Consider the following 27,828-nt stretch of genomic DNA (forward strand, 5'->3'; position numbering starts at 1 on the left):
CACAGTTCATATCGTGCGCTGAGCCGACAGATCCTTCAAAATGCTTACGGTCAGGATCGAGTCCTATCGCGGTCGACCTCGCAGGACGGCCGCAGCAGCCATACGACCCAGGTTCGGCCACTTCTGCGCCGCAATCGCTGCTATCAGCCATTGCATTCATACCACTGGCCGTTTCCATACATATGTAGCAGGGAAGTATGGGAGAAGAAAGTTACAGCCACTCTCGAAGATGGCTTATGCGAGTGCATTATCCTCCTAGCGTGCGCATACGCTGACGGATCAGCGCTGACGCTAAGCCTTATCTGTCAGGCAGCGAGCTTATCTGTATTCGACTATTTGCGAACATGGGCTATCGCAATACCCACATTAGGTTAGCATCACATAGTGCCACATTTCGGATTGAGGCGCTGGTGTCCCTCCTAGAGACCCTTGTTGGACGCAAATGAGAATGTTGAGAAAAAGTGTCGACCAAAGGCCTGACATGTTCCCTATCCTAATGCTAGCAGCATGTGATTGTCATCAAAGCTTAAGTGCTACCATGTGTCACCTTCCAGATAGAGATTGGCCCTGGAAAGGGCGACACGCACGAGCTGCAGGCAGGCTTTTCTCGTCTTGTTAGAACGTTGAATTGGCAGTGGCCCTATCATGCCTACACGCACTCATGGTAGTTAGCCAGTCATGATTATGCTGCTATCGCGGGGTGCTCGTCCCACGTCTGGCTGGTTCTTGCCGTGAACGAGATTCGCCAAGTAGATAGCCGTCATCGCATCTGCATACATGCGAGCGCGTCTAACTAACTAGTATCTGTAATTTCAGCTCTAATCACGCCGTACTGGGCTGGACATGTTTTGTGCAACAAAGCGACTAAGCTCTCAATACCATATCTACGTTCTCTGAGACGTGCAGGAAGCTACTTATGCGCGAACGCGTGGTCTGCAGTATTCTCTTACACCGGTTGAAGTGCTTCGGCTGCTGGAATGTCGTCGCGACTCAAAACAAACCAAAGCCATTCAACTTTCTCACACACAACATGCGCCATGATGTGTGAACATGCACTCGACCATGAAATATTGTCTACAGGATTTCAGACACTACCGAATGAAAACCTCGTTGAAATTGCGTCTTTTCTCAACATCCTGGATCTTCGGGTACTGAGTAAGGTCAGCAGGAGGCTTTATTACTTTGTTCAAGATTACTTCAAACGTTATCGATACAACGCAGCAATTTGGACTATGCCGAACGAGATATTATTCGAGGTGGTACAGCACTTAGATTGGCAAAAAGATCAAATCTGTTTTGCGCAATCAAGTCGGAGGTTCTATCCAGTCATCGCAGACTACATATCTCGTCACAATGTGCGGTGTAATAGAAGCAGCCTGCTAAACTATGCAGCCAAAAGAAACCTCACGGCGATGACTCAACGGATTCTACAGGTGGGCGGAGATAAAGAAACTCGACTTACAATTCCATGGACTGCCAACGACAAGCACTTGACTCCTCTTGCAACAGCCGCTCGTCATGGGCATCTAGGGATAGTCAAGATTCTTTTGGAAGCCGGAGCTAGCCAGTTCATTGAAGGGTTGAGGGTTCCGCTCCTTGTTGCCATTTTCGCCCGACACGAATCTGTGGCTCTGCTACTTTCTCAACAGCTGTGCGCGTCTGTCGAACCTTTGGGAAAAAGTGCAGGCACGGTGTTACAGATAGCTTCGGAAGTCAAACTGCCACGCTTGGTGAAGCACTATCTCAACGACAGAGACGTGCAGCTTCAACGACAACTGGACGTCAAGCACGTACACAATCTCAGCAACGCTTTGGTGCGCGTCCTTTTGGTAGACTTCAGCGATGCAGATCTGCTCAAGAGGAAGCTCGATGACGATGCGTACCGGATCGTGTTTATGCTGTTGCAGCAAGGCGCCAGTCCAGATATTCGCATCCAAACTCAATCATCGCCCGTCATTACTGCCCGCGTCATTGCCTCCAGGCATCCAGATCCGCGTATAAGGAATCTTCTCTCGGCGAAGATGCCTGCGACAACATTAGTGAACACCCGCCCAGTTGTGGGGCGACTGTGGATGGCATCTTCAGGAACCGAAACTCCCACATCCTTTACATCGCAGTCCCATGTACTACTCTCGGCTAGTAGTTCTTCTGCTGACTTGCTAAGAGATTTGAAGAGACTCAAATCGATGGGGATGGCTTCAATGGACATCGGTGAGTTTGTGTGGAGACGAACAAAGGATGAGATCCCGTTGAATGCTTCAGACATCGCTGAGGTGGTACACCGCGAAAACTGCAAGCCGAAGAAGAGCCTGGATTTTCATCCAGTAGAACTAAGCACCGAATGCTCCTTTCCCCAGCTTGCCTGTCCTAGGACTAATGCACAGAGCGCCGCTAGGGAGTTTTGGGCCATGATACCAGTTATTGACTCCAGCAATGCTGATCCGAGCCCGATGCCTCATACTAGGAATGGTTGTCCTGTTTCTCAGACAGCAAGACGATTAGAGAAAGCATCATGCGTGGAATCTTTCCCTTAGCTTACGCAAGTAGGCCCGAGGCCAAATGATGTAGCAAAAGATACCTGGGCCTCCTTTTTAGAACGCGAGGTTTTCCGACATACGAAAGAACCGCATGCAGCGTCTCCGGACCAAGGAGTAAACCAAGCAACAAAACAACTCCCTATGTCACGAAAACAAAGAAAATGGATACCTCTAGCATTTTAGCGCTACTAAAAACTAAGATCTTTCCAGCGAAGCTGCCATGCGGCTTCATCTTCATGTCGAACCAAACTCGACCACAAGATAAAAATGGCCAGTACTTGATAGTAGACAAGCAACACTGCGATAGTGAACATGAGACCAGTGGTACTGATCGAACGCATTGGCGAGTGCGTTCCCGAATGATCTGTCTGTTAGCTGCGATTCAGGAGATGCGCTTTATAGCTTGCAAAGTGGCTGTGTAAGGCAAAGAAGCCTCTAGCGCAATGGTCCGGCTCAGGATGACGGGCCATGTGCCAACCACATACGTGACGTAACAATATCATTGTAACAATAGGTAACTAGGAGCTTGTTGTCTGCAACAGCCATGCCCGATCATTGCGCAGGAAAGAACGTGTATCGACCTCGCTCAACCGTCCCCGACCGATGGCCGTATCCGCCCACCCAAGCTCGAGCCGTGCCCAACGATGGCACGTTCTACTTCGCCGATCCAGACTGGTTCAATGCAGCACAACTTCCAGGCCTGCTTTTGATCTTATAGGCAAAACCCTTCAATGCCACATCGAAAGGGAGCAGGACGGACAAGATTATCAGATTTCTCCAGCACGATACCAGCGTCTGACTTGGCGGCCTGACTTATCTTTTCGTCTACACAGATTTTAACCAGGCACAACAACAACGCAAACTTCAAGAAGCCCTCCAACGGGCCAGCGCTGGGCCCACCAAGTCTATCATGTTTCTGTCACCAACTACATTCACACCTACTATTGACTACCACGGCTATAGCATCCCCGATGCCAACCTTCACGGTACGACAAGCACTGTATCTTTAGGCTACGACGAATCAAGTGGCAAGCCAGTTGCTGTCAATATATTCAAATGTACTCATGCACAGTTCAGCGACCTACGAAAAGAGATCGACGTTCTAGGCTGTCTCAATCGTGTGAGTTGCTAACCAAAATCCGACAAACTTGAATAACATTTTACCTAGAGGAACGTATGCGAACTTGACAAAGTCGTCGATTGAGACCCATCTGCCGACCCACGTACCTGGCGCCAGGATGAATGCCGAACGGCGGGCCTTGTCATTTCGCCGCTAGCAATTACTGGAGCTCTAGAAATGCTTGCATTATGGAAGTCTCTTCCTAATCCTGCAATTTTCCTCCGGGATTCCGTGCGCTAAGTAGCATTCGGCCTCGTTCACGCCTTGTAGAGCTTAGCTTTCGCAGCACACGCTCCATTGTGGAGCAGCATACGCTCGTTGTGGATAATATCGATATCGGGTGGCGTGGGAAGACGCAGGACCAGATTTCGTCTCCCTTGATGTCGTTCAGGATTGACTCGCTTTCATCATCTGGGGCAATAGCAACTTTGACGGAGGTTGCCTGGTCAGTATCTTCAGAAGCAAGTCCCTGGTCAAACGTTGTAATGCTCACTTCAACCTCAGCGGGGCTCGAAGACGCAAAGCTAGCATTCAGAGTTCTCAAGACGATTACCATATCCGCTTCAGCATCGATCTCGTAGTTGAATGTAGGTATATTTGCAACTTGAGAAAATTTGGAAAAGCACGAATGAAAGTTTTGAACGCATGTAGAAGGTGGTCGCTGTTTTGGAGTGCTCATGCAGGCTCTGCCTTGCAAGGGAATGCCATACACTAAAGTGCGCTGCGTGGCTCCCGTGCAAATCAAACAGCCTATAACTATGCCAAAGCTGTGAATGTCTGGTACAGCAAGTCGGTGACTGCCAAGACCACATTAAAATCACGACTATTAGATGCTGTTTTCATGCGAATTGTACGAATTGAACAATAGCACATAATTGAGGGCTATACACCGCCAAAAGTGAGAAGACTTTGAACGCTCACTCCACTGAATCCACGTCTGCACAACAGATCCCGCCCACGGTGAATGGGGAATTCGGCAACAACCATTGCGCTCACATTCTCAGCAGCAACACCAGCATCTTCTAACATCTGCAGTACTGCACAAAGCGTTTCGCCTGAAGCTAGCGTGTCATCTACTACCACGATTCCACCTTCCTTAGGCACAGCACTTCGTTCAATCTCTATCCGCTTCTGTTTCGAGTCGCTGCGGATCAAAGACGAGACGTGTGATTGAGATTTCACAGCAGAAATGGTGGGTGGGGGAAGCTTACCAGCTTCGCGTATGAGTACTAAGGGGACGTTGACCCGCAAAGACAATGCAGAAGCAAAAACAATGCCACCGACCTCGCAACATGCCACCGCAGCGACGTTGCGCCAGTCGCCAATGAAGTGACTCTGTAGGAGAGACGTGCACAAAGCTAGCCCGTTCGGCTGTTGAGAGATGCCGAGCACATGGCGGAACACGACGTTTTCGTGTGGGAAATCGGGTGTTGGACGCACCATGTCAGCAAGTCGCAGTAAGTCTTCGTGAACCAAGGGCAGCAGGTTAATTTCGAAGAATTTTTTCGCAGCTTCATTTCCGTGCATTTCGTTGTCGAACACAGCACTGGGTCGGTAGCTCAACGCCTCCCGATGTAGCTCGACTGGTTTGATCGTCTTGTTGCGCGCACGACCAATGCTCTCATGGCCACACTCTTTACGTGACCATCGCATTTGTTCACTGGCTTGTACGTAAACATCGAGAAGCTTGCTGTTCGGCACAAGATGCGACAAGGCAGCGACAGGTGCTTTGTCTCGCATACCAGTGATCACCAATACGCCCACATCGGCAGAACCATGTATCACTCTCATGAATTGCTCCTCTGGCAGCCGAGGTTGGTGCTTTACTTTTTCCATGAAGTATGCTGTCAGTGCTGGGCGGTGCTGCTCCTTGTAGGCGCGATCAGAAAGCAGTCGATCAGGGTCGGCACCAGTAGCCACCGCGTATTCCCGCTTGATCGCTTCACTGATGCTTACGACACGAGTCGTGAGGCCACGTTCTGCGAACATGGAAACCCACACATCGGCACAATAGTCTTTGCCGGCACAGCTTTCACCAGTCACAAGAAGGATGAGCTTCGGACCTAGTGGCGGTTTCGGGAGCGGACAAGCGTAAGCCAATACATTTCGCGGATCCAACCGATTTTTGACTTGAACGAGCTGTTGCTGGTTGACGCCAAAGGCTCTGCTAGCAAGTGCGACATCTCTCGGGTCGGGTCCGAGGTCGGCGCAGTAGGTCCCACTAGACAATGGCAGCAAGTCCTCTGCAACATTGTAAACCCATCCTACGGCAGCCCGTGCGACTTCAGTGCCATCCTGATCGCGAGGCCAAACACCAGTTATAACGCAGGCAAAGTGCCAGTCTCGACAGCCGAAAGCAGTAGCTTCAGCCGCAATGTCGCTGATCGCCTCTCCTCCTTGCAGTAGATGAAGGTAGCACAGTGGCGATGGGCGAGCTTCCATGGCTACCACCAAGCGCTCAGCTACCTTGGGATTGCCTATGTCCTTCACGAACAGGCATCGCTTGAACGAAGACGTCTTGCCCCTGCCATGCCCACCATGCATCTTCGAAACGTACATCTCTGTCTCAAACAGACCGACGCTGTCAACCACCTTGACTTCATCTTCTTCTGCTCCGAGATGAGAACTGACAGTCGTGGAGAACGAACATTTCGACACGGCGGATGCCGTCGTAGACTCAATCATGGTGAAGCCGAGATGTAGTTGACTATCTTCCCAGTACAGATAGGCATCTGCAGAACAGTTCCGGCTGAGCTTCCTGGCAACGAGTTCGTCAAACCTGCCGAGCTTGAGCTGCGCTTCAAGACCACCGCTGAGTGGCACAACCCAGTTCCGAACGATATATACTGGGGCCGTATAAGCTCTGAATGTTACACTAACGATAATGCCGAGATTTGTCCCTGCGCCCTTTAACCCCCATAAAATTTCGGTTTCATTCTCTGCTCGAACAGACATAGCCGGTTGATGTTCACTTGGAACATAGCCCACGCAAAGGACCCGGCCAGAGTCAACACTGACCATAACAGCACCCACAATAGCGTCGCAGGCCAAGCCATGCAGTCGAGCCAGATGTCCAATGCCACCCTGCAGCCACAATCCTGCACCTACACTTGGGCGCGATCCTAAGGGTACTGTTACGCCGGCCGTCATAGTTTTCCTGATGACGTCTCCAGATGTACAGCCAGCTTCGACAACGACGAAGGCGCTGGAACCAGAAGTGGCAGATAAATCCTTTTCTTTTGTACCATGAATATATACTTGGTTGAAGGCACCCATGTCGACTGAGATGACGTTGTTCCAAAAACAGTGGCCGCTGTGTCCACCGCCGATGATAACCAAGCCGACCGCATGCTTGAGGGCCCACCGGACACACAACTGAACGTGGTAGATTTCCGTTGGTCTGCAAATTGCCGCTGGTCGACGCAGACGAGCCTCCCGATTCTTGATCTGCCTATCTGTCATGACCACTGGCAACTGCGCCGTGAGCTCTGATACTTTTGTCGCATGCTGATTGAAGGCCACCATAACATCCGGCGAACGGAATGAGAGATAACCTGGATACGCGTCCTCACAACAACCCAAATCTCGACACACCTTCCGCCACTGAATTTGAACAGTCTTTTGCACCTCTTCATCGTGCATTACGAAACCTGCGATGAAGGCAGTGAAGTCGTCCAGAACATGATCTTCATCTGCCACCCTGACAACTCCAGTCGGGAAAGCAGCAGATTGGTGGCACACTAGGCCATCAAGGTATAAGTTTTCGTCACGATGGAAAACTAACACCATTCCGCCTCTCCTCTCTCCAAGCATTTCCAGCGCCTGCTCTATGGCTTTTCGTTTCGATTGGATACCGTACATGCTGTGGCAAAAGAGGATCACGTCGTATCCCCTGTCTTCGTCAATCACGTCACTACTGCTGCAGCTCTTCATGTTTTGCTGTGGATCGAACGGCAAACGATGAATTGTTGGTGGCCTTTCCAGGCAAGGGAATCGTAACCCCATTGCGGTATTGACCGAAAGCCATCCTTCTAGGCTTGCTGCAAACAATCGATTGGGCTCAAAAGCTTCATATCGCCGGATCTTTCTTCTCTGATAATCGGGGAGACCGCCGAGCACACTCTTGGGCCCAGGTCCAATTTCGAGAGCAGAGATCTGGGGCCTCGAGTCGAATAGTGATGCCAGGACCTGAGTCAGCTGTGGGATGATGAAATCTTGATAACCTGTCGAACCCTGCACCAAAATTCTGAAGCCGTTGTCATACTGCATATCTGATAATGTCTGCTTTGAAGGCGTTGTCTTTACGCCTGTCTTCGACCGAAGGGCGCTTTTCAAATCTTGGAGAGTCGCCATCTTGTTCGTTTCTAGAACGCTCAAGGTAGAGTACTGAATACAGTGGCGTTAGTCTATACCAGTCGATCAACGAGAAATCTACACTCGCATGCACTTGCAGGCTCCGGTTGTTGTTAGTAGGCGACCTTTGATGCCGCATCAAACCTCTGTTGCCTAGCGATGACTTTATCTAGATGCTACTCGCTGCTTTTAGCAATGCCATGAGCCAATTGTCTACTAAGATGCTGGTCCAATCAAAGTCTAATGCTTGTCGGGCATGTGTCTCCGTACAAACGCACACCGGGCGGGCCGATGTGCCGCCTACGATAAAATGTAGGCAGCACGCAGAAAGCGGAAACTGCAAGTGTATGTACGTGTACATATCCCTGATTCGGTGTCCTTCACGCCTCATCAATACAGCACTACCATGTGTCACCTTCCAGATGGAGTTTAGTCCTCGTAGGGGCGACATGCGCGAACTACAGGCTGGCTTTCTTCTCCTTATCACAGCGTTGAAGGAAAGTAGCGGTGTTGCACGCATTCATGTTAGTCATCTATAGCTATGGAACTATTATGTGGTGCTCGTCCCACGTCTGGCGGGTTCATGCCGTAAGCAAAAAGCACTGAGTGGATGACTGTCAACGCAGCTACGTATATGTGAGCGCGTCCAGCACCTGCAACCTCTGCCTACATCTGCTGGGTATTTCGCCAAGATTGCAGAATCGTAGTGCGCCAATGGGTGTTGATTCGCTTTGTGAAGAATCTGAGTCGCAGCAAAATCTCATTGCCGACGGACTCCAGCTGCGCTTTTATATATCCAGCTGAGTACTCCATACCTTCGCTAATAATTGAGCTATCAAACAGGATCTTTCTCTATAACAGCACGCAGTTATCTCTTTACGGTTCTTTTTAAATGGCACAGGAAGCATTTTTATTCAACAATTTATCCAACATATCACGTCCTTATACAGATTTGTACTTCATGAATTCGGAATGAAACAGGCGTATGTCTGTTTCGAAGCAAGAGCCTAATGGTGCGTGGAGCAATTCATTGGAATTTGAAGCTTGGGTGCAAGGCAAATTGTTGGGAAGCGGATCAGGTGTGGTGGATATGGGTGATTGACATGATTTGGACAAAGGAGCAGGGAACGGAAACAATAAAACAGCCGACCGCATGGCGTAACGCTCAGATCCAGAACAAAGTAATGGGTAGTCGGACATGGCAACGGAGATAGGAGATCTGAGGCATACCGCTGTTTGCACAACACGAGCGATTTAGTAACGCCACGCAGCAGGTTCCACCTCATGGCTGATCCGTTCATTCAAGTAATTGAGGAGAAGGTGGCGGTTCTAGGCGTTTCTGCCGTTGCTTTTTTTCGTGAAAGAGATCAAAGTTTAGTTGTAAGTATGGTCCCAAAAGGATGCAATCGATTTTGTCTCGCTAACAACACAGGCTGACCGAAGCGCTTTTGTACACAACTGCGGCGAGCACATATTAACTGGCCTTAGCCTACAATTACATCTTTGAAACATAGTTACCAACTTGACTTCATCTTCTTCTGCTCCGAGATCAATATTTCCAATTAGGAGAAACAAACGTTTTGTAGCGGCAGAAGCCGTTAAAGACTCGGTTGTAGTGATGTTGAGATGTAGTTGACTAGCTTTTCATTACAGATAGGCATCTACAGAACAGTGTCGACTGAGCTTCTCGACGACAGCGTTTCAATCATATGCTCTTAGAAAGCTTTTAGCCACATGCTGGATCGATTCTGAGCGTGGTTTAAATCACTGGTAGTTAATTACATGAGATGTGCTGATAACTTTTGATACCAGCCCTGCTCAAATCGTGTTGTGAGCAAGTATCGATCTTTGACGATTTTAAAACGCGTGGGACAGTCGAGGTGCGGGAGTTTCGCCTAGGGTCTTTATAGATATGTACATATCTTTCACACGGATTATATTTGCTACCCCGCACAAAGGCAGTAAGTTATCCGTACTAAGGAGGTTTTTGCTTCAAATTCACATGCATTCACGTGGGTTGTTCAATCAAAACTTCGCTAATGTTGGTAGCCATGTTGAGTGCTTCCTCAACAAACGGCTAGCCGCATCATTGTCGTGTTTGCTAACAATGTGTCACCACTCTTCCCGCGCCTCTATGGCAGTTCTCGTTCTCATGTCTAGACACGTGTATGAGCTGTGCTTCCAAGAAGGCCTTTCTACCACAGTGACGTAGTTATTTGCTCCATATCTTGGTACTTATATTGGCGTGATGAGGCACGCTGGCTTTAGACCAACGCCTTCGCTCCAAGAGGCTGACCACGGATCGTTACAGCCATTTATCGTACTACGCAATGCAGAGGTATGATTAGTGTTCTCCCAAATAGATGTCTTGTTGGGGGAATAACTCGGAACAGTCTACATGACCTGATAGCCCAATGCGTTCTTGAACTCTCCTGCGAAACCAAACAGCACTATACTGCCCATATCGAAGAGCCGGAACAAGAAGACTCTGGAGTTATAGTTATGGTCATCGGGAACGAGAACAATAGCTGCTTCCACATGGCGGTCACGGATACCAATACCGACATCGAGAACGCAAAGGCGGTCTGCTCCCAGGCGGTCTTATATAGAAGTACGGGGGATGATCCTGACCTATATCATGCTGTTTACGACAGTCTTATGCAGATGGTTTCCTTCTGCCGATGTAGCCCTTCAAGAGAAGACCTTGAGGACGTTTCCTGTTACTCAATACAGAGAGAAGCGGGCAAGGTAGCACAGTGGTTGAAGACGTATATTGTCTCAAACGCAAAAGTCTTGCGTGGGTGAAAATAGGATCATCGAGGCTGTAGATAGCATGATGAAACACGCATCAGTGCTATATAACCAGCATTGTTGTGCTCTTAGTGCAGCATATGATATCATTTTGCCTGCATCCAGATCGTCTGTGATGTACATGTTTTTCTAGTTGTTCAAGCATTGCTTATTTGATTCGTCTTTCCTAGAAAGCAAGCGTTGACTCCATTCAGCTCTATCCGCAGACTACATAATTAAGTTAATGCTTGTGGAAGGTGTTAGGCTAAGTTGCATTACATGAAGGGTCTTACGTGGTAAGCGAAGACCCAGATAACTGCTATGCATCAAGGATACCAGTATAATGCCGGAGGGTCTCTGGAAGGCGCAGCGAGTCATATATCTGCTTCTATCAAAGCGAAATACACTCTGGATTACTAAATCCAAGGACTAGACGTCTTTCTTTTTTACAGCTAACGCTTCAGTCCTCCCATCGCTTCTCTGAACGTTTCTAACCCTTTCTCCAGCATACTCTTCCTAGACTCCAGATGAAGACGCTGCTGCGTGATCTCAGGAGACTCAGCAGCAACAAATTCCACCTCTTTCTCTGTCATCTGCGTCACAACCAGAGGGGAAAGGATGATTTCAGGGAGGGGTGCAACCAGGTGGCGCTCAATGACAGCCTTGGTGATAGCATTGACGAAGTACTTAACCTCATCTTTGTAGAACGCACGCTCAGTATCGAGAGCTTCCTGGCTTGAGAAGACGTCCATGTCCAGCTCTATCGCTTTTTCCATAGCCTCTGTGAGTTTAGCAGGGTCAAGATACGTATATACGTTGTCGTCGTTGCGATCATAAATCTTGGCTTCTGAGGCTTTTGAGGCTTTTTTCGTGATCTCCTGGTGCTTGCGTTGACGCATCTTCTGAACAGTGGTGGTGAAATAGTGGTTGTAAGTAGCTGGATGGCGAGCTTTGTCCATGAGGATCTTGTGCAGTTCTTCTTTCGCGTCAGAAAGAGCTTGAGCTAAAGCACCATCTACGTAGAGGCTAGTAAGCCTGTCTTTGAACTCAGATGGAGCAGCATCCTGGAGAACCATATCGATGAACTCTCTACAGGCACTTGCAATTGTGTTGACATGCTGAGAAGCGATCTGCTCCCATGGTTGGGACTGCTCCCAGAAAAGCTGTGATATCAGCATTGGCTGAAACGTGCCAGGAAGCTCGTGGCCACGGGAGCGCTCCAGGGTTTTCTTGACCCATCCAACGGCTTCTCGACGCGTAAGTGTTTTGGGCTTAGGAAGGAGCACGAGCTCTGGGTGTTTGTCGAGATCATCAAGCTCTTTTTGTGCTCTTCTATCCTCTTCAATTTCCTGCTCTTCATCACCTGGTCCAACTCCAAATGCGTACTTATGGCCTCTCAAGCGCATATCGGTAGCGAAATTAATGTTGAGGTGTTGAATCACGGCCCGAAAGCGTCGGATGTTCTCAGATGCATCAACAGCTGCGTCCATGTTGATCGGTCCGAAGAACGACGACTCGTAGTAGCCTTTGGTAGCAGAATTCAGGATATCGCTTATGCGCATGCTGATCTTCATGAGAACCATGCGCTGCTCATAAGTGGTGTTGCGCCTGTCGCCTAGCTTCTCGATCTCTGCAACGGTACCCTGAAGCTTGCTGACCATTTCGTCCTTTAAAGAAGGAAGCTCCTTGATCAAGTGACTGAGTAGTACCTTACTGAGACGCTCGCGTAAAGAGCCAATGCCAACGCACTCACGAGGCAGTTCGGCGTAACGACCCTTGCTAAAGAACAAATCCTCGTCTGCGTTGCGCTGCTCAAAGGAAAACTGCATCTGGTTATCACCACGATTCTTAAGCATGTGCCAACCACGCTCCAAGTAAATATCCTTGTTCTGAGCCAACTCGATCCAGGTCAGCTCGTTGTCGGTGCCTTCACGGAGGAAGTCAGGCTTGGTGATGATGCCAAGGGTACGACGGCCCTGCTCGTCGATCTTGCGGCAGTGGTCGAGGATGATTTGGTTAGCGTAATCATTCTTTGCGCTAACTACTGCCAAAATTATGGTACGCGGATTTTTCATGTACTCCTTAACAAGATTGAGGATCAGCTCTTTGTCGGTCTCGGTTTGTGCTTTGTTGGTAGCATGGATGAGACCTGGAAGGTCGACAAGAGTTCTAGTCATTTTTTAGTATACCTCTGGCATATCGCATGAATGACATACAGTTGAGGCCTGGCTGGACCAGTGATCTCGACCGATAGCACATCACGAGAGAATGCCCTTGAATTGATCCCACCTACTACTCCCAAGCCCATCGCTTGTGTTGCTTCTTCGATCACATCTGGGAGCTGACTGAAATCGTTCATGACCCTGCTGAACGACTTGAGCTTGGCTTGCTCCGACTTTGGGCGAAGCTTGTCTGGAGTGATAGTGATTGTGCTGGTGGACGACACAGAACGACGCAGGATGATCTAGAGCTCATTAGCATGATTCTTGGCGTAACTGCGATGTCACCCACTTCAGTTGCGAATCTTGTGCACAGGTTTTCCTTGCGAGGAAACGGAATTTCGGTGATAGCCTCAAGTACAGAGCTTTTACCGGATGACTGATCGCCACAGACTACGAGCTGGGGTAGTTCCACAATGCCACTGAGACCTGTGCGTCGCAGCTTGTCTACGATATCCATAACTTTACGCTGATCTGCAGACTGTAAAGCGTGCAGAGAGCTCGTAGTGACAGAATTTGGGTCAATAGACACCGGTGTGATTGGAGTCTCGACGCCTTCATACTCGGAATCGCTAGACATACTACTTGCCATATTCGTAGGTGGAGTCTTTGTGTAGGCGGAGCAGAAACACTAGGCAGTTGAAGTGGTCCAAAATAAGTAACTTAGTAGAACAAAGGGCAGCTTAACTTAGATATAGATCCAAGGGAGTTTTTGTAGTGGAGGCGGAAGAAACAGACAAGCAGGCATTGTGGGCAGAATCAAACCTTCGCCTCCTACAATGCCCCAAGGATGCCGATGACACTAGTAAGATTTTGAGCTACGCTACGTGTCCCACCACCTGCTAAGAAAAGAAAAGAAAGGCGGTCAGTAACGTCTCACTTCAACAATTGGACAGAAGGTTTCAAGAACGTTAGATGGGAAGCAGCGTTTATGGGATTGGATAATGCGAGTAAGGTCGCAAGATAGAATGGCTGCAATTATCATTCGTTCACCAGCGTGCTGTCACATCAGCCCATGTACATTAGCCTGCTGTATTTACTCCTGTCTATGGCAGTTGCATAGGGAGCGTCGGGAAATGGCGTTGCAGCAGAAAGCTGGGTAATTATATATGCTCATACAATCTGACTAGTTAGCCGTAGACTCCATTCATCGCAGCCCACACTCGACGAGCTGAGCGCGCTCGCAGTGTATTTGTGTCTAATTACTCTATTTGACAGCTCGGGCATGTACCAGAGGATAGAATTTGCCCGCTCGTAACGAGGACTCCCCTAGGATCAACAATACTGCAGCGGCCTGTCACCGTGCTGCCTATCGCGACTGTCTCCGCGGAAGATGTGTAGGCATGAGCATAGGATGATCACGGTGATATAAATCACATGTCTCTTTCAACCCAACCGAGCGCATTGAGGATATCGCCATTGTTGGTACGAGGCTAAAACCCCAGGGCACTCTGAGAGGTGGTTCATTTGTTGCAAGTCACATTCTCATCTGCATGGCGCATGCGACTTTGAGCGCCTTGAAGAACGCCAGTACTAACTATCGCTTACATACGTAGAGCGCCTTTTGGGCGTATCTCACCCCGGGTGTTAAAGCTGACGGGCTTTCATGCCATTGGCGCTAATGCACTGTGGATACATATCTGAGCAGAGCCAGGTGGGATCGAGCACGGGTACTAAGTAGCAGACTTCGATCAACACCTTCACGTGCACAGTACTGAGTGCTAATGCCGTCTTATCTGTGCTCAATCACTGCATGTTGCGTTAGTCTTAGCCTTCTATTTGCCTTGCGCGCATCTTTTCTACGCTAGGTCATGCAGCTCAACCATCAAGACAGCTGATAATAGATCAGTCATGAGCCTATCTGCATTTCGCACGCACATCTAAGCGACCAACATCGGAAGATCTTTCGATCCAGCCTAGTAATCGGACGCTTACTATTTTCTTCGCGAATCATGAGCTGACTCCAGCATACGTCGACGCCTGTCCGGTGAAGCCATACAACCGGAACCGCAAATGCTTAACGCTGCCTTTCAGCGTTTGCGGCATTCCTTCCCCATCCTCTGTTGATGCATAAGTACTACTAGTGGCTTAGCGATACATATCCACAAAAGTCATGCAAACCCGCCTCTCACATCGTGAAGAGCTTGGTCCTCCATTATGTCACCCTCTTTAGGCATGCGTATACACGCATCTTCCATTGGATCTAGAGCCACCTCCCATGATGACAATGAAAGAAACACCAATTGTTTCATACGCTAGGGAAATGACAGCATCAATCTGCTCATGTCGATATCGCGTCGGCTGTCGAGGCGCTTACCAAATACCAAAATCAGCCTTCTTGCAGCTTCCTAGGTTTTGCCAGGCTTACAGGTTTGATGGAAATGACCAAATCTTGATAACTCTCAGCCAATTAGTGTGCGTGTTTCTGAAAGCTTAGATTGTGCTATATATGAGCCTTCCGTCTACTTACTTCACTTGAGAATGTGCAATGGTTGGAGCAAGCCACCTAGCTGAGAAGTGTCAGAGCAGCAGCAAATGCGGGCTACGAGCGGCCGCAGCTTATGCTAGGGCTCAGGTCTGTGTGGGAAGGCTGAAGTGCCTACTATCTTTCTTTTCTTTTTATGCAGCAGCTCTCGGTATCCATTTACTACAGTTCAGGGAATGGAGTGATGAATTGTCCAAATGTTGCAGCCCTCAGCACTAGATATGAGTGGTTCGATCATGGCTTGATCGGTGAAGACTGTATGTAACTGGGTAGAAGTACTGCAGGAGTGAAGATGTGGAAATTGAGATGCAGCAAGGTATCAAGAGCAAGTAAAAAGCAAACTGTAATCTCTTTGATTGTTCTCAAAATTAAAATGTGGGCTAGGCTGCTATTATAGAACAGTTTCATTGCCAGTGATCAATAGTCACCGGCTATCTGGCTATACTTGTGCTCAGTTGTACGGAACCACGAGAAACTCGCTATGAAAACTGACCCGGAAGAAAATCGAAGTGCTTCTTGTATGCCTTGTCATGTGGGGACAGCCTTTACACCAGCCTCGGCGCATATATGCATGACGTGGAGGCGCTGGTGTACTCCGTAGTTGCATCACAATGCTGCCTTCCCACCACACTCAAAAAAGCGCTCTCATTTCCAACCCAAAATGTAACCCAAACTCATTATGTGCATACCTATCGCACGAGCGACTTTGTTTTAAATGGCTGAGATTCTCCTGCAGTGTCGCTTAGATATATGCTTCCACGATTGGTTAGTATTACGTAGTGGGGTAGTGACCATTGCGCACGGCAAGCTAGCCCGCATCGGTAGATAACGATAGATGCGAACCATAACATTCCAAACAATCATTAGCGTCACTTATCGCAGCGCAGCAAGCAGGTATGTAGTTCGTCTAACGTCACTATCAGCGAGTTCATTGAGTGGTCTAGATTAAAAAGATCTAAAGCTTGTTTATCGTCTTTACTAGCGAAACCAGTAGTGATATCAGCCTTTTGCGACACTGATAAGTGGTTGATAACTCTGATGTCTTCTTACTATTTAAAGCGTGCCAATGGGGCAGCGTTGTCTTACGAGAGCCTGGTACGTGACTTCTGCTCTAACGCACATAGCGCTCGTTGGCCCTGTGCATCGCAGATCTTAACAAAGAGAAAAGGACGGAACAGGTATCACAACTATTCTGGCCGTCTACACAAGCTCTACGGTCAATGAAGTTCCAGCTCCCTAACTATAGATTTATAGAAGCTAGGACACGCTATAACATTTGAATTTAGTTTGCACTAAGCGAGGATCGTTGGCACTGGTGTGAATGTATAGGTGCTTTTGCCCTAGCGTTTCCTCATATTCTTCCAACGTTTGCCGTGGCAAGCAAACCCTGGTCGACCTGTCGCGCGAGATGTATGGCCCTTATCTCATCGCGGCCTAGATGGGCAAATGGTAGTTGAGTTGGAAGGGTGGCATGTGAGAGTGGTGGGGCAAGGTGCGGGGTTTGCAGCATGCGCGGGCTGAGGAAAGGATCTACGCGCACTCAAATTTCACGATAGTGTTTGCATCCATCCCTCCGCACTTCACCCGCTGTTGTCGTCTTAAAGAGCAAAGGAGCTTATTCAGGTTGTGAGATGAGAAGACCTGAAGAGATAGAAGAGCGAGAACGAGGAGGTAGAGAGGCAGATTCAAGCAGAGCAGCTAGGCTGAGACGCAAGCCTGATAGCTGGCTGCATAATATGCATCTGCCTGCATGTGTGCGGCTGTGCTAGACTGCTTTGCAGCGAAAGTTGAACAATATCATAGCCACTCAATAATGCACTTTATATTTGGTCCCTCAGACTTTCTGCAAGTAATTATATGACTGGTCTGAGGTCAAGGGCGTGTTGCCTCGATTGCGCAGTCATTAATAAACTAGAAGATATGGCAGAAATATTGCGCCTCAAGTGTTGCTTTGTGCATTCGAATCAAGCCGATAGAGGGAGTATGGGCATAAGTACCATTCGAAGGGACCTCAGCGCTTTGTTTTGCTATTGTCAAGATACCCCTAAGCATCATCTCCAAGGAGGTTGTCTTACTTCTTGCCCTCATCAAGTGTCGACAACAGATATTAGTCAGCATTGTCGTTCAGCTTTTATTGCATCTCTCTGAGTTTCACACGCAATGACCTTGACGATCGATATTGTATAACCAAAAGCCGGAGGTTCATGACCTCTTTCCAAGACCAGCTTTTCAGCCGCACTGGACGGCATACCAAAGCATATTGAGGAAACAAATTATATGTCACCATATAAAGGCACCAAAATCCCGGTAAGCCCTTCTATCGGGACCGCTAGCACATTTGCTGCATCCTGCACTCCTGCACCTCGCATCACGAATCACCCGGTTGAATATGGCACTGTCTAGCCTTATAGAGATAAGTGCGTCTTCCATCGATCCAAATCCAAGGATGTGGCGCTATCTGATTTGTGTAGCTTAACGCATCACTATGTTGCTGACTATCCCACGAAACAATCGCTTAACTGCGTTAAATCTGCAGCCACTTACAGTTTGGCTCATATATTGGATGAGTACTCAGCTTTTTGTAATGGCTTGCCACAAATCCCACCTTCTACTAGCAACTGAATCCTGAGCATCCCATCTTTCGCCATGTCCGTACTCATGGAAGTGTTCAACCACCTTGTTTTACCACCACAGCTTCCTGGCAAACAGGACACCAACATTGAAAGCACTGGTGGTGCCATCATTATCCGACTCATTCATGCTACATCTACACTGAGCCGACTCGCTAGTCATGGACAGACACCTCCATGGTATGCGATTCGGCAATACCTTCGCCGCTGCCAATGTCTTCATATAAATGGTCAGCTCGAGAAGCGGACACTGATATCAACATTTTGCAACTTCAACGAGGAGCAACCACTTCTGCTACATATCGCAGAACAAAACGCCGCGCTTATCATTCGGTACAATTCCAGGTATGGCTCATGCCCATGGCCATTGACACAATATGAATCCTACAGCTGACCAACTCTCTACCAGTGCCCAAATAGAAGCTGTTGTCTTCGAAGCTTTCGAACTATCGCCCCCATCCGCTGAAGTGCTGGCTAGTGAAGGTGCTCTTATCTGCAATTTCCCTCATTGCTCAGCGCAGATACCATCCGATGAGTTTCGAAAGCCGTCGTTCCAGCACGCGCTTGCTGATTTTCTGGAAAAGGGCAGCATAGAGCCCTTGAGATGCTTCCAGCCACTAGTGACAAAAGCGCAAACCCCAGTCGTCGAGTCGCGCGATACGGCCAGTCCGGGGCTTATAACTCATCTTCTTATACCCCTGCTCGAGTCGATTGGGTCGCCAGTAGATGAAGATGTTACTCGCTTAAGAAAACGTGTTCGTGATGATGTAAACATCGAGGCTGCGGAGCTCCCATGGCGGAGATTGCCTCTCTGGATTGCACTGCGCGTTGGGATTCAAAGACAACTACAACTCTCGCTAGGGAACAAAGCTGGGAGAGCTCACTACAAGTTTTTGATCGTCACTGTACTTGTCGAGATTCTACTCGAATGCCCCGGAAGACTGGCACCTGAGCTGACAATCACCCTGCGAGCCAAAATCTGTCGTCGTCTTGCAAAACTTGAGCAAGAGAAGAATAGTATGCCGGAAGTGTACGGCCAACTGTTCAACGCTACTACAGACTTCTTCAAGAAAAGCATCATGCAAGCCACGCAGCTAGTGAACTTAGCTTGGGAGAAATTCAAACGAGAGACGACACGGCCTGTTCCTGTGCTCCCCACACGTGCTGACCAGCAAGCACAATTCCTGTCTCTTCCCAACAGTAGATCGTACCTTCAAAGCGTTTTGGAGTCACCTCATTCACAGAAGAAAACCCCCCGATCTTTGCAACTTCCATCGCTACATGATACCACGATTGAGCAAGTTGAGCGGTTCACTGATATGTACCATCGATTGGCTGAGTTGGAGAGCAACATCGAAACAAGGGAAGAGCCCAAGTTAAGCAAAGACTTTACGCTTGAATCGTTTTGCGAAAAACTATCAGATGCAATACTCGGCCTTATGAACAATGTTGGGGCAGCGTACGACTCCGATCCCGAGCAAATGTCCATCTTCATTTTAAGTCTTTTCACACTTTGGGTGAGGCTGGACAAGTACATCATCAACATTTTCCCTATGATCCTGGAGTACCATCCAGTGTTTACTCCTGAACTCTTAGATACCCTGCATTTACCAAGAGCCGTGGGAATGCGGCGACTTCGTGACATCTAGAGCCATATTCACAACAGATGCAAAGGATGCAAGTATCAGACAACCATATTCGCTGAGCCTAAAAAGAATTGCTTTGTGGCAAGATACGTTTCGACTTCGATATCGATGCAACAACTCCATCAAAGCATACAACAGGCATCGGAGGTATCACGCCAGGCGAAGACATCAGAGTTGGAGAAGTGGTGGTCTGATTTTGATGAACATTCTTTGGGCATCTCTGGGGGCACATGTACTTGCACATTCAAGCGCGATGGGACGCGAGACGTGAGGGGATGTACCAAATGCTGGCATTGGCGAGTTCGGAACCGCATGCAGATCTATGCGCACGAGGATTTCCTTCCTAGCGACCCCATCAAATCGGCCGCAGTCATCTTCGAGTTGAGTATTCCAAGATCTTTCGCTGCGTATCGCAACGCAACGTGGAAGATTTTGATGTTGGCTTACCCTAGCAAACCGCAATCCGGATCACCCACAATACTCTTGAGAGACTACGACCCGCTCACAAAATATGCGTCGAGACAATCCACCGGTGTCACTATTGCATCGACATCTAAATCATTTCGTGGCACGCATTACAAAGTTGGTAAGAGGAAAATGAAGGCATCCGAATCCGATGTTCTTTATCCCAATGGATTAAATTTCTCGTACTTTGATACGGTTTCGAAGACCTGGATCAAGGACTTCGACAGACCATTGACCTTCCAACATGAGTGCGGAGTACATGTACCACCTGGGCTTTGCAGCTTGCTCATATCAAGCTCGTCGCACCCTCCCACTGTGATAACTGGGCCATCTTCATATGAAATCGTCGCATCGGAAACGCAATGTCCATCTGACATGTCCTTACATGAGTTCACGGCTTATCAACGATTGCTTTCTGGCAAGACTCGCCGATGGCTGACGATGTTGGTCGAACTAGGCGCGTCGAATGTGAACTTCAGCAGCGAGAGCACAATGCACATATTCAATCACCTTGCTACTCAAGCTGGACCGGCAAATGATAAGCACGATACATTCGGCGACATCCATGCGGTCTTCAAAGATATGTCATTTTGTGACTGCCTAGCCGCACAAGTAGAAACACGCCTCAACAACATCACGTCGAACTGGCGTGAGGTTCATTGCATGGAGACTATGGTCACGTTGATTCTGCGCCTTTGCGACTTGGCGGCCCCCATGGTGCGAGCGAACGAACTTTTGGTTAAGGCACGTTGTATCACCTTAGCTTGGATTACCCGTCTTCGAGCCGATGTTAGAAATGCCAAAGAGACTTCTGTCGCGGAAACAGCCGCTAAATACGCTTTTTGGGCTGCACTTCTCTGCCGCAGGACATTCTCTAACATCATAGAATCAGATGCTGTGATGTCAGAGAATGATCTGTCTATATTTGTCCAAGCATCACTGGCTCTTCAAGAAAACCTCCTTGTGGACGTGGCCAAGCTACCACCGATCCTGAAGAGGATGTTGATTCGAGATACCAAAACAACGCACAAGATCAAATCACTCTTACTACAGTCTATAGAAGCCCGTCCTCAAAGTGTTGGCACGGCGATCAACACATCATGGTCAGAACCGGGGAGTTCAGCAGGGAAATCCTTTAGTAACTGGCGGCAAGTCTCACCCATACACGACCGATGGGTAGTAAGTACTATGACGTCTTCGACAAAGAATCCAGCAAACACACAAGTAGTCCACTACAACTTTACAGAAGGTCACTTACTGGTCGATGGCAAGCCCTTAGGAAGACTTCCACGCGATTTTCGAGAGTCAGATGATGTGAAACAACTCTTTGGTAATCAGCATCTCCTCACATTCCCATCTGCTGAGTTTGGCATGTCGTATGTCCTCGCGTTGCGTATAAGAAATCACGAGATACACTTTGGCTCTCGGAGTGGGCGGGTCATCATCCGTGCTTGGAGTCGGGATGGGCTGCAGGAATACATTCCATCTCGTCTTTTCGTCGGAACCGAGACTGTCGACCTTCCCGATGGACTCGTCTCCAATTGTGCGCATTGGTTAAATCTAAACACAAGGTGTCTTGAGATCCGACGCAAGCCTTTCCTGTGGAAGACAAGAGCAAGCGACTGGAAGATTGATCTTATCAAATGGCAAGCTCATCGAAGCAATCGAACGTTACTAATCGACCCTAATTCCTCCCTCTCCAAGCAAGTTGCCGACGTCTTTCGCGGTTTTGAAGATCCACACAAGATTACCATTTTTCAGCCTATCAATTCAAGGGGAAAGCTATCTGTGGAACTACGCCATTTGGAACTGTCATTCTTCGTGAACCAAAAGGGGCTTCTCCAATGTCGAGAGCTGAACGAAGAGATCGATCCCAATCAAGATGCTGGCACACTGTACGGTTTCGAGAGTAAGATTGTACTGCGTGACGTCGCAAACAATAAACGCCGCAGCATAATAGCACCATGTGGACCAATGTCTGTTACACGCCGTGGGATGCACGTGGCCGTTCGAGCAGCTACTAGCACTGATTATGCAAAATTCGGAATTGACGATGTACTTGGACGCTTGTCGTGCCCTCCTGAGCCGCGACTTTTATACTCAAAAGCTCAATTTCATGCGTATACATCATTCGTCATACCTGATCCTTTGACTGGCCGCACAGGCACCGAAGAAGCATTACACATGCTCCAATCGGGTCATTGCCAACCATGGGAACCGTTGGGTGGAGGATCACTCAATGTTCTCAAATCAATTTCAGACCTTAGTCCAAAGCGGAAATACTATCCGCAAGACAAGAAAGCACTGCAAAATGTGTCCTGGAATGCCAGACTTACCATGGCCATCCAACATGATGCCTATGAAGGGCTTGTGCAGAAGATACTCGACAAGTCGGACCATCTTCAGGTCTTTGCTCAAAATGCAGTGGACGGTGTTAACATTGGCGCATACGTCCCGTCTCACCTTAGGGAACGGGGCCTTGCGCAGCGCCGCATCTTTGAGCGCAATGTCGACGATACAACTCGGACAGCAGCTAATGATCGGATGTACAAATCTCGTGGCCAGCAAGCCAATTCGGTACAAGCACGCAAAGTTTACCACATAACAAACCTTTTCCAGAAGAAACCCTTTCAAGTCCACACGGATCGAGAGCTTTCTACAATATTGCAGGATTGGCAGCTCATCGGTGGGTTTCATGGGATACGTCAGCTCGACGCTGCGAGCCTGAGCGACCTGGTTGAGAAGAGCATCGATGAACAATGGGGCAGTCTTGTGAACATCTGTCGCCATTCCAGTCTCGAAGAACCCTACAGTTTGATGTTTCGCCTAAGTCTCATGTCGCTTAACCCCACAACTGACCTAGACACCATCAAGATCCTGGCAGCGTTTGCGTCTCTGCCGACGTTGAGAGACTTAATACCTCCATGCTGTCCCTCATTCAACCAGTTTAGGCTTAACGAAGTGCCCAGCGTACAATCCATCTTCCATGTAATCTCTGTCGATTTACCGGAGAAGCGTCAGCGGATGCAGACAAGGGTTGAAGCAGAACATCGAAAGACATGTGAAGCTGAGGGGAAACGATTAGCGCAACACTTCCTCAGTCAATGGCCACATCGAAAAGTTGCTCTGGACGGGTTCGATTCGGATGTCCTTGATGTAGGGCTCGCAATGGAGCGTGTCGTCCCTGAGTGGGAGCGCTTGCACTCAAACTCATCCCTTTCAGAGTACATAGTTCATGTGCAGAATGAATTGCGATGTCACAAGGGACAGATTGATACGTCACGTCCAAAATCTTGGGATTGGGAGCAAGAACCATTCTATGGAAAAACACATGATCCTGTTATACCGTCGGTCTCGAGGGATCTTCTTAGTAAATCGTTAGCATTACCTTTCGGACGCCAGGCGTGCGAGCTACCACTGCCCAGTGACGCTACACTTTCTACCAGTACGAAGCAGAACACGATAGCAAGAATGTCAAGCAAGGAGACCGTCGAACTACGGCAGATTCTTTCCGATTTTGCGCAAGTATCAAGTCCTCTCCGCCAGCAGTATGGACTTGATTTGAAGATGAGCCTCAACGCCCTGGAGAAAACCAGTAATCAGACTCACGTTTCGCATACCACCCCGAATATCACAGCCAACGCACAATGCATCGAAGATCTTAGAACTACGGTAACTACTCACTTGTGTCAGATCCACAAGGCTTTATCTGAGAATGACGACCGCTTCCCATGGCTAAACCTTGGAAACCTCTGGCCTTGCATGACTTCGATCGCGCTTTTAGAGCAACTGCGCTCGAGCTCTTCTTGCAGGTTTGGGGATTTGACAAAAGAGACAATCGTGTCACATGGTATTTTCATCACAAAGTTGCAGCGACTAATGCGGATTCACAATGCGCTTTATCATGGCAAAGTGAAGAGCCTACAAGAAGAACTTGGAAACTTCGGCCATGAGAACTGGAGTCCACTAGAATGGCCTGACTGGCTTCTCTTAGAGATTGATAGTGATATTCTGATCCGGCATGAGCAGATTGACGTTGCGCATGCAATTATTGCGCCAGAATCGAGGGTCAACACGGTGTTGCAGTTGAATATGGGTAAAGGTAAGTCGAGAGCATTGTAGACACAAAGGACTCCCTCACAATCAACAATAGGCAAGACATCGTGTATTGTTCCCATGGCAATGGCCGTGATAGGAGACGGCAGACAGCTCTCGCGTCTCATTGTACCAAAGCCGTTACTTTTGCCAACTGCGCAAATGATTCAGTCGCGACTGGGCGGCTTAGTAGGTCGCGAGATACGACACGTTCCTTTCTCCCGCAGGACCAATACTAGCCCGCAAACGCTTCAGCTCTACAGAGACCTCCATCGGGAAATGTTAGAGACTCGAGGCGTTGTGTTGATCGCACCTGAACACCTTCTCTCCTACAGGCTTAGTGGCCTTCGACATCTTTCCAGCTCCAACTTAGAGACTGCACGCGAGATGGTTGAGTTCCAGGCATACCTCAGCTCGGTTTGTCGGGACATCCTAGACGAATCGGATGTTTCATTGGCAGTAAAGACGCAACTCATCTATCCGAGCGGCAAGCAGACTTCAGTGGATGGACACCCATACCGCTGGAAAGTGGCGCAATCGCTGCTATCACTCGTGAAAGATCGTCTTCCAGAGCTTGAGCGGGAATTTCCGCGCAAAATCGAAGTCCTAAAGCGTGGTCAGGGTTATCCGATGATATACATCCTTCAAGCAGATGTAGAGGAGTACCTGCACCAAAGCATTGTCGATGAGATCTGTACTGGAAGGACATTATTTCTTCGCTTCGCAGACCGTGCTTCGGATAGCTGCGATGTGAACCTGCGTAGTGTGCTCTTTGAAGAGAACCTGGATAATGAGCTGTTGGAGCGTGTGGCGAAATTGTTCACCGACGAGAATATTGCGCTGAAAACGCTATTGCTTGTTCGCGGTCTGTTGCGCAACCGAATACTGCTTTTTTGTCTCAGAAAGCGCTGGAACGTACAGTATGGGTTGCACCCTAAGCGAGATCCGATGGCAGTGCCCTTCGAAGCAAAAGGCATCCCTTCCGAGGAGGCTGAATTCGGGCACCCTGACGCCGCGATCCTTCTCACATGCTTGGCTTTCTATTACACCGGTCTCAGCCTGATCCAGTTCCGTGAAGCTCTTCGTCATGTTCTGGCATCACAAGACCCTGCTAGCGAGTACGACAGATGGACTAGCAGCTGCGATTCGCTTCCGGAGGCTTTGCATCACTGGAACGTTATCAATCCCGATGACCATGATCAGGTAGATGAACTCTAGAGGCACCTTCGAACCGACAGAATCGTGCTCGACCACTACATGAACCACTTTGTGTTTCCCGTGCATGCCAAACAGTTCGACATCAAGCTACAAGCTTCCGGATGGGATCTGCCCTTGTTCTCGCGAACGGAATTCGGCAAGACACTCACACTTGCAAGGACTACTGGTTTTAGCGGCACCAACGACAACAAGATGATGCTACCTCTCACTATTCAGCAGAGCGACCTGTCAAGTTTGCATCAAACTAATGCTGAAGTGCTTACTTACCTGCTGCAAGAACGAAACCGTGGATACCAACTTGTAGCTCGTGCCGGAAAGCGACTATCCGAGACAGAATTCCTCACACAACTCAGGGATAAGAATATTCGTATTCTTATCGATTCTGGCGCCTACATACTCGAAATGGGTAACGAAGACTTAGTCAAGGCGTGGATGGATATAGATACTCAGCCACCAGCAGCTGTCTATTTTGGTGCTGATAATCGAGCCTGGGTGCGATACCGTGGTACCAAGGCGCGAGTCCCCCTTCTAGCGACGCCATTCGCCGACAATCTAGACAACTGTCTCGTGTACCTGGATGAAGCGCATACACGAGGCGTAGATCTAAAACTGCCTCAATACGCTTGCGGTGCGCTGACACTTGCTCTTGGGCAGACCAAGGATCATACTGTGCAAGGTAAGTAGGAACATCCGATCTACAAAATGTTCAAAGTTGACGCGGAATCCAGCTGCTATGCGCCTTCGGCAGCTCGCAACTACTCAATCCATTTGCTTCTTTGCATTTCCAGAAACTCATCAGTCTATCCTTGACGTTTGTGGAATGAACAAAGACGATAAAGTCAACTCTTCTCATGTCGTTAGGTGGCTGTTAGAACAAACGTGCCGTACGAATGAACAGCTCCAAAATCTATACGTTTCCCAAGGTATCGATTTTTGTAACCGAGTAAATGCAGAATGGGAGAACGCAGCTTTTCTCTCTGATGCTCAAGACAGGATTGCATATGTTAGGGTGCTTCAGCATCCTGAACAGCAAACATTGGAGCAGCTATATGGAGGCTGCACGAAAGATATCCATGGCCCATCCTCTTTTACGACCATGTTTCCGCAGCTTGAGACTTTCAAGAACAAAATCAACCACCTGCGTCTGGGTATGTCGAGCACCGCAAATATCCTTCACTCCACTGCGCTGGAGGAAGTAGAACAAGAACGCGAGGTGGAATTTCAAGTTGAAGAAGTGCGTGAGGTGCAGAAATCATTGCATTACAAAGCCCATGCGTTCCCCGGAATTCATCCTGCCATCTCTAGCTTTGCGAGTACTGGTCATTTATGTGGAGACGTGGGGTACGAGCACGTGTTTGATGCTGTTTCACGCACTTCTATCGGCGAGAGGTTTGGCATCAAAGGAACAGAATCCCGCTTGTTTGTTTCGATGGAGTTCATGAAGACGATCAAGACTGATAAACGCGGTTTGATTGATAACTTTCTGGTGAGTTTGTCATATTTCACGTCTGGCTGATGTACTAATTATCTCGTCAGCGTCCGGTTGAATGGATTCTTTACAATCCCATCACCTTCGACGCACTCATCATCATCGCCGAGGAAGCAGAGATCGTGATTCCCCAAGTTCGCACTCAAACATCGCCTCCCAAAGTACATCTTCTCACGTACTCAGCACCAGCCACTAAGAAGATGCTACATTTCAGCGACCTGCGATACTACTCTGTACCGGCACTTGAAAGCAGACACATCATTCCGCAAAGCCTTACCATTGAGCTTGGCATCTTCGCAGGTGGGTTGTACATGAAACACGATGAATGTGTTTCTTTAATGAAGTACATTGATGACGCCAGCATGAATGGGCGGTCCAATACAACGACCGGAGCAATCAGCTTTATCCTGGAGTGGATTTCTCTTCGTCGCAGAGGTCAAGACATTATGCACACCCCGCTTGGCTACGTGTGCCAGGGTCGTCCGCTGGGTATAGAGCATGCGTTCTTCGTGACCAGCCGTCCTGTTGATGCTGGTGTGGTCGATTCATACCGCACTAACAGAGCTGTTACTGAGGCACAAGATGATGAGGATGATGAGGACGAGAAGCAATATGACTTGGAAGAGAGCTTGCCCCATGTTGCTCCGAGCTAAACCTATTTCTATTGTATTCGATGGAGAGCTACTAGCTATCTAATTGAGCGCTTAGATCTGATGCAGGTTGGAGAGACGTGCTCTCCCGGTGGTCCGAACGTCGTTCGAACAGGCATATCGATAATGTC

At 48.6% G+C, this 27,828-nt stretch overlaps 5 protein-coding genes across 5 annotated transcripts; 2 read left to right on the plus strand and 3 right to left on the minus strand.

Annotated features, from left to right (window-relative positions):
* Positions 1-1,040: 1,040 nt before the first annotated feature.
* Positions 1,041-1,931, plus strand: SETTUDRAFT_111400 (uncharacterized protein; the record flags this gene model as incomplete). The annotated part of the gene is made up of 1 exon (XM_008028462.1): positions 1,041-1,931. A coding segment is annotated over one exon (891 nt), but the record flags the coding sequence as incomplete, so codon positions are not given.
* Positions 1,932-3,859: 1,928 nt separating this feature from the next.
* Positions 3,860-4,336, minus strand: SETTUDRAFT_40110 (uncharacterized protein; the record flags this gene model as incomplete). The annotated part of the gene is made up of 1 exon (XM_008028445.1): positions 3,860-4,336. The coding sequence occupies one exon, from the start codon at positions 4,334-4,336 to the stop codon at positions 3,860-3,862; it is 477 nt and encodes a 158-aa protein (XP_008026636.1).
* A 203-nt stretch (positions 4,337-4,539) lies between these two features.
* Positions 4,540-8,010, minus strand: SETTUDRAFT_111453 (uncharacterized protein; the record flags this gene model as incomplete). Its single annotated transcript, XM_008028463.1, has 1 exon — positions 4,540-8,010. The coding sequence occupies one exon, from the start codon at positions 8,008-8,010 to the stop codon at positions 4,540-4,542; it is 3,471 nt and encodes a 1,156-aa protein (XP_008026654.1).
* Positions 8,011-11,252: 3,242 nt separating this feature from the next.
* Positions 11,253-13,611, minus strand: SETTUDRAFT_40112 (uncharacterized protein; the record flags this gene model as incomplete). Its single annotated transcript, XM_008028446.1, has 3 exons — positions 11,253-12,969; positions 13,017-13,264; positions 13,312-13,611. 3 exons carry the CDS (start codon positions 13,609-13,611, stop codon positions 11,253-11,255), a joined length of 2,265 nt encoding a protein of 754 aa, XP_008026637.1.
* A 4,539-nt stretch (positions 13,612-18,150) lies between these two features.
* SETTUDRAFT_161778 (uncharacterized protein) lies at positions 18,151-27,700 on the plus strand (the record flags this gene model as incomplete). The annotated part of the gene is made up of 7 exons (XM_008028464.1): positions 18,151-18,479; positions 18,544-19,753; positions 19,784-24,347; positions 24,399-25,543; positions 25,634-26,234; positions 26,287-27,044; positions 27,095-27,700. 7 exons carry the CDS (start codon positions 18,151-18,153, stop codon positions 27,698-27,700), a joined length of 9,213 nt encoding a protein of 3,070 aa, XP_008026655.1.
* Positions 27,701-27,828: the final 128 nt, after the last annotated feature.

Source organism: Exserohilum turcica, assembly GCF_000359705.1.
Source record: "Exserohilum turcica Et28A unplaced genomic scaffold SETTUscaffold_25, whole genome shotgun sequence".
NCBI classification, from domain to species: domain Eukaryota; kingdom Fungi; phylum Ascomycota; class Dothideomycetes; order Pleosporales; family Pleosporaceae; genus Exserohilum; species Exserohilum turcicum.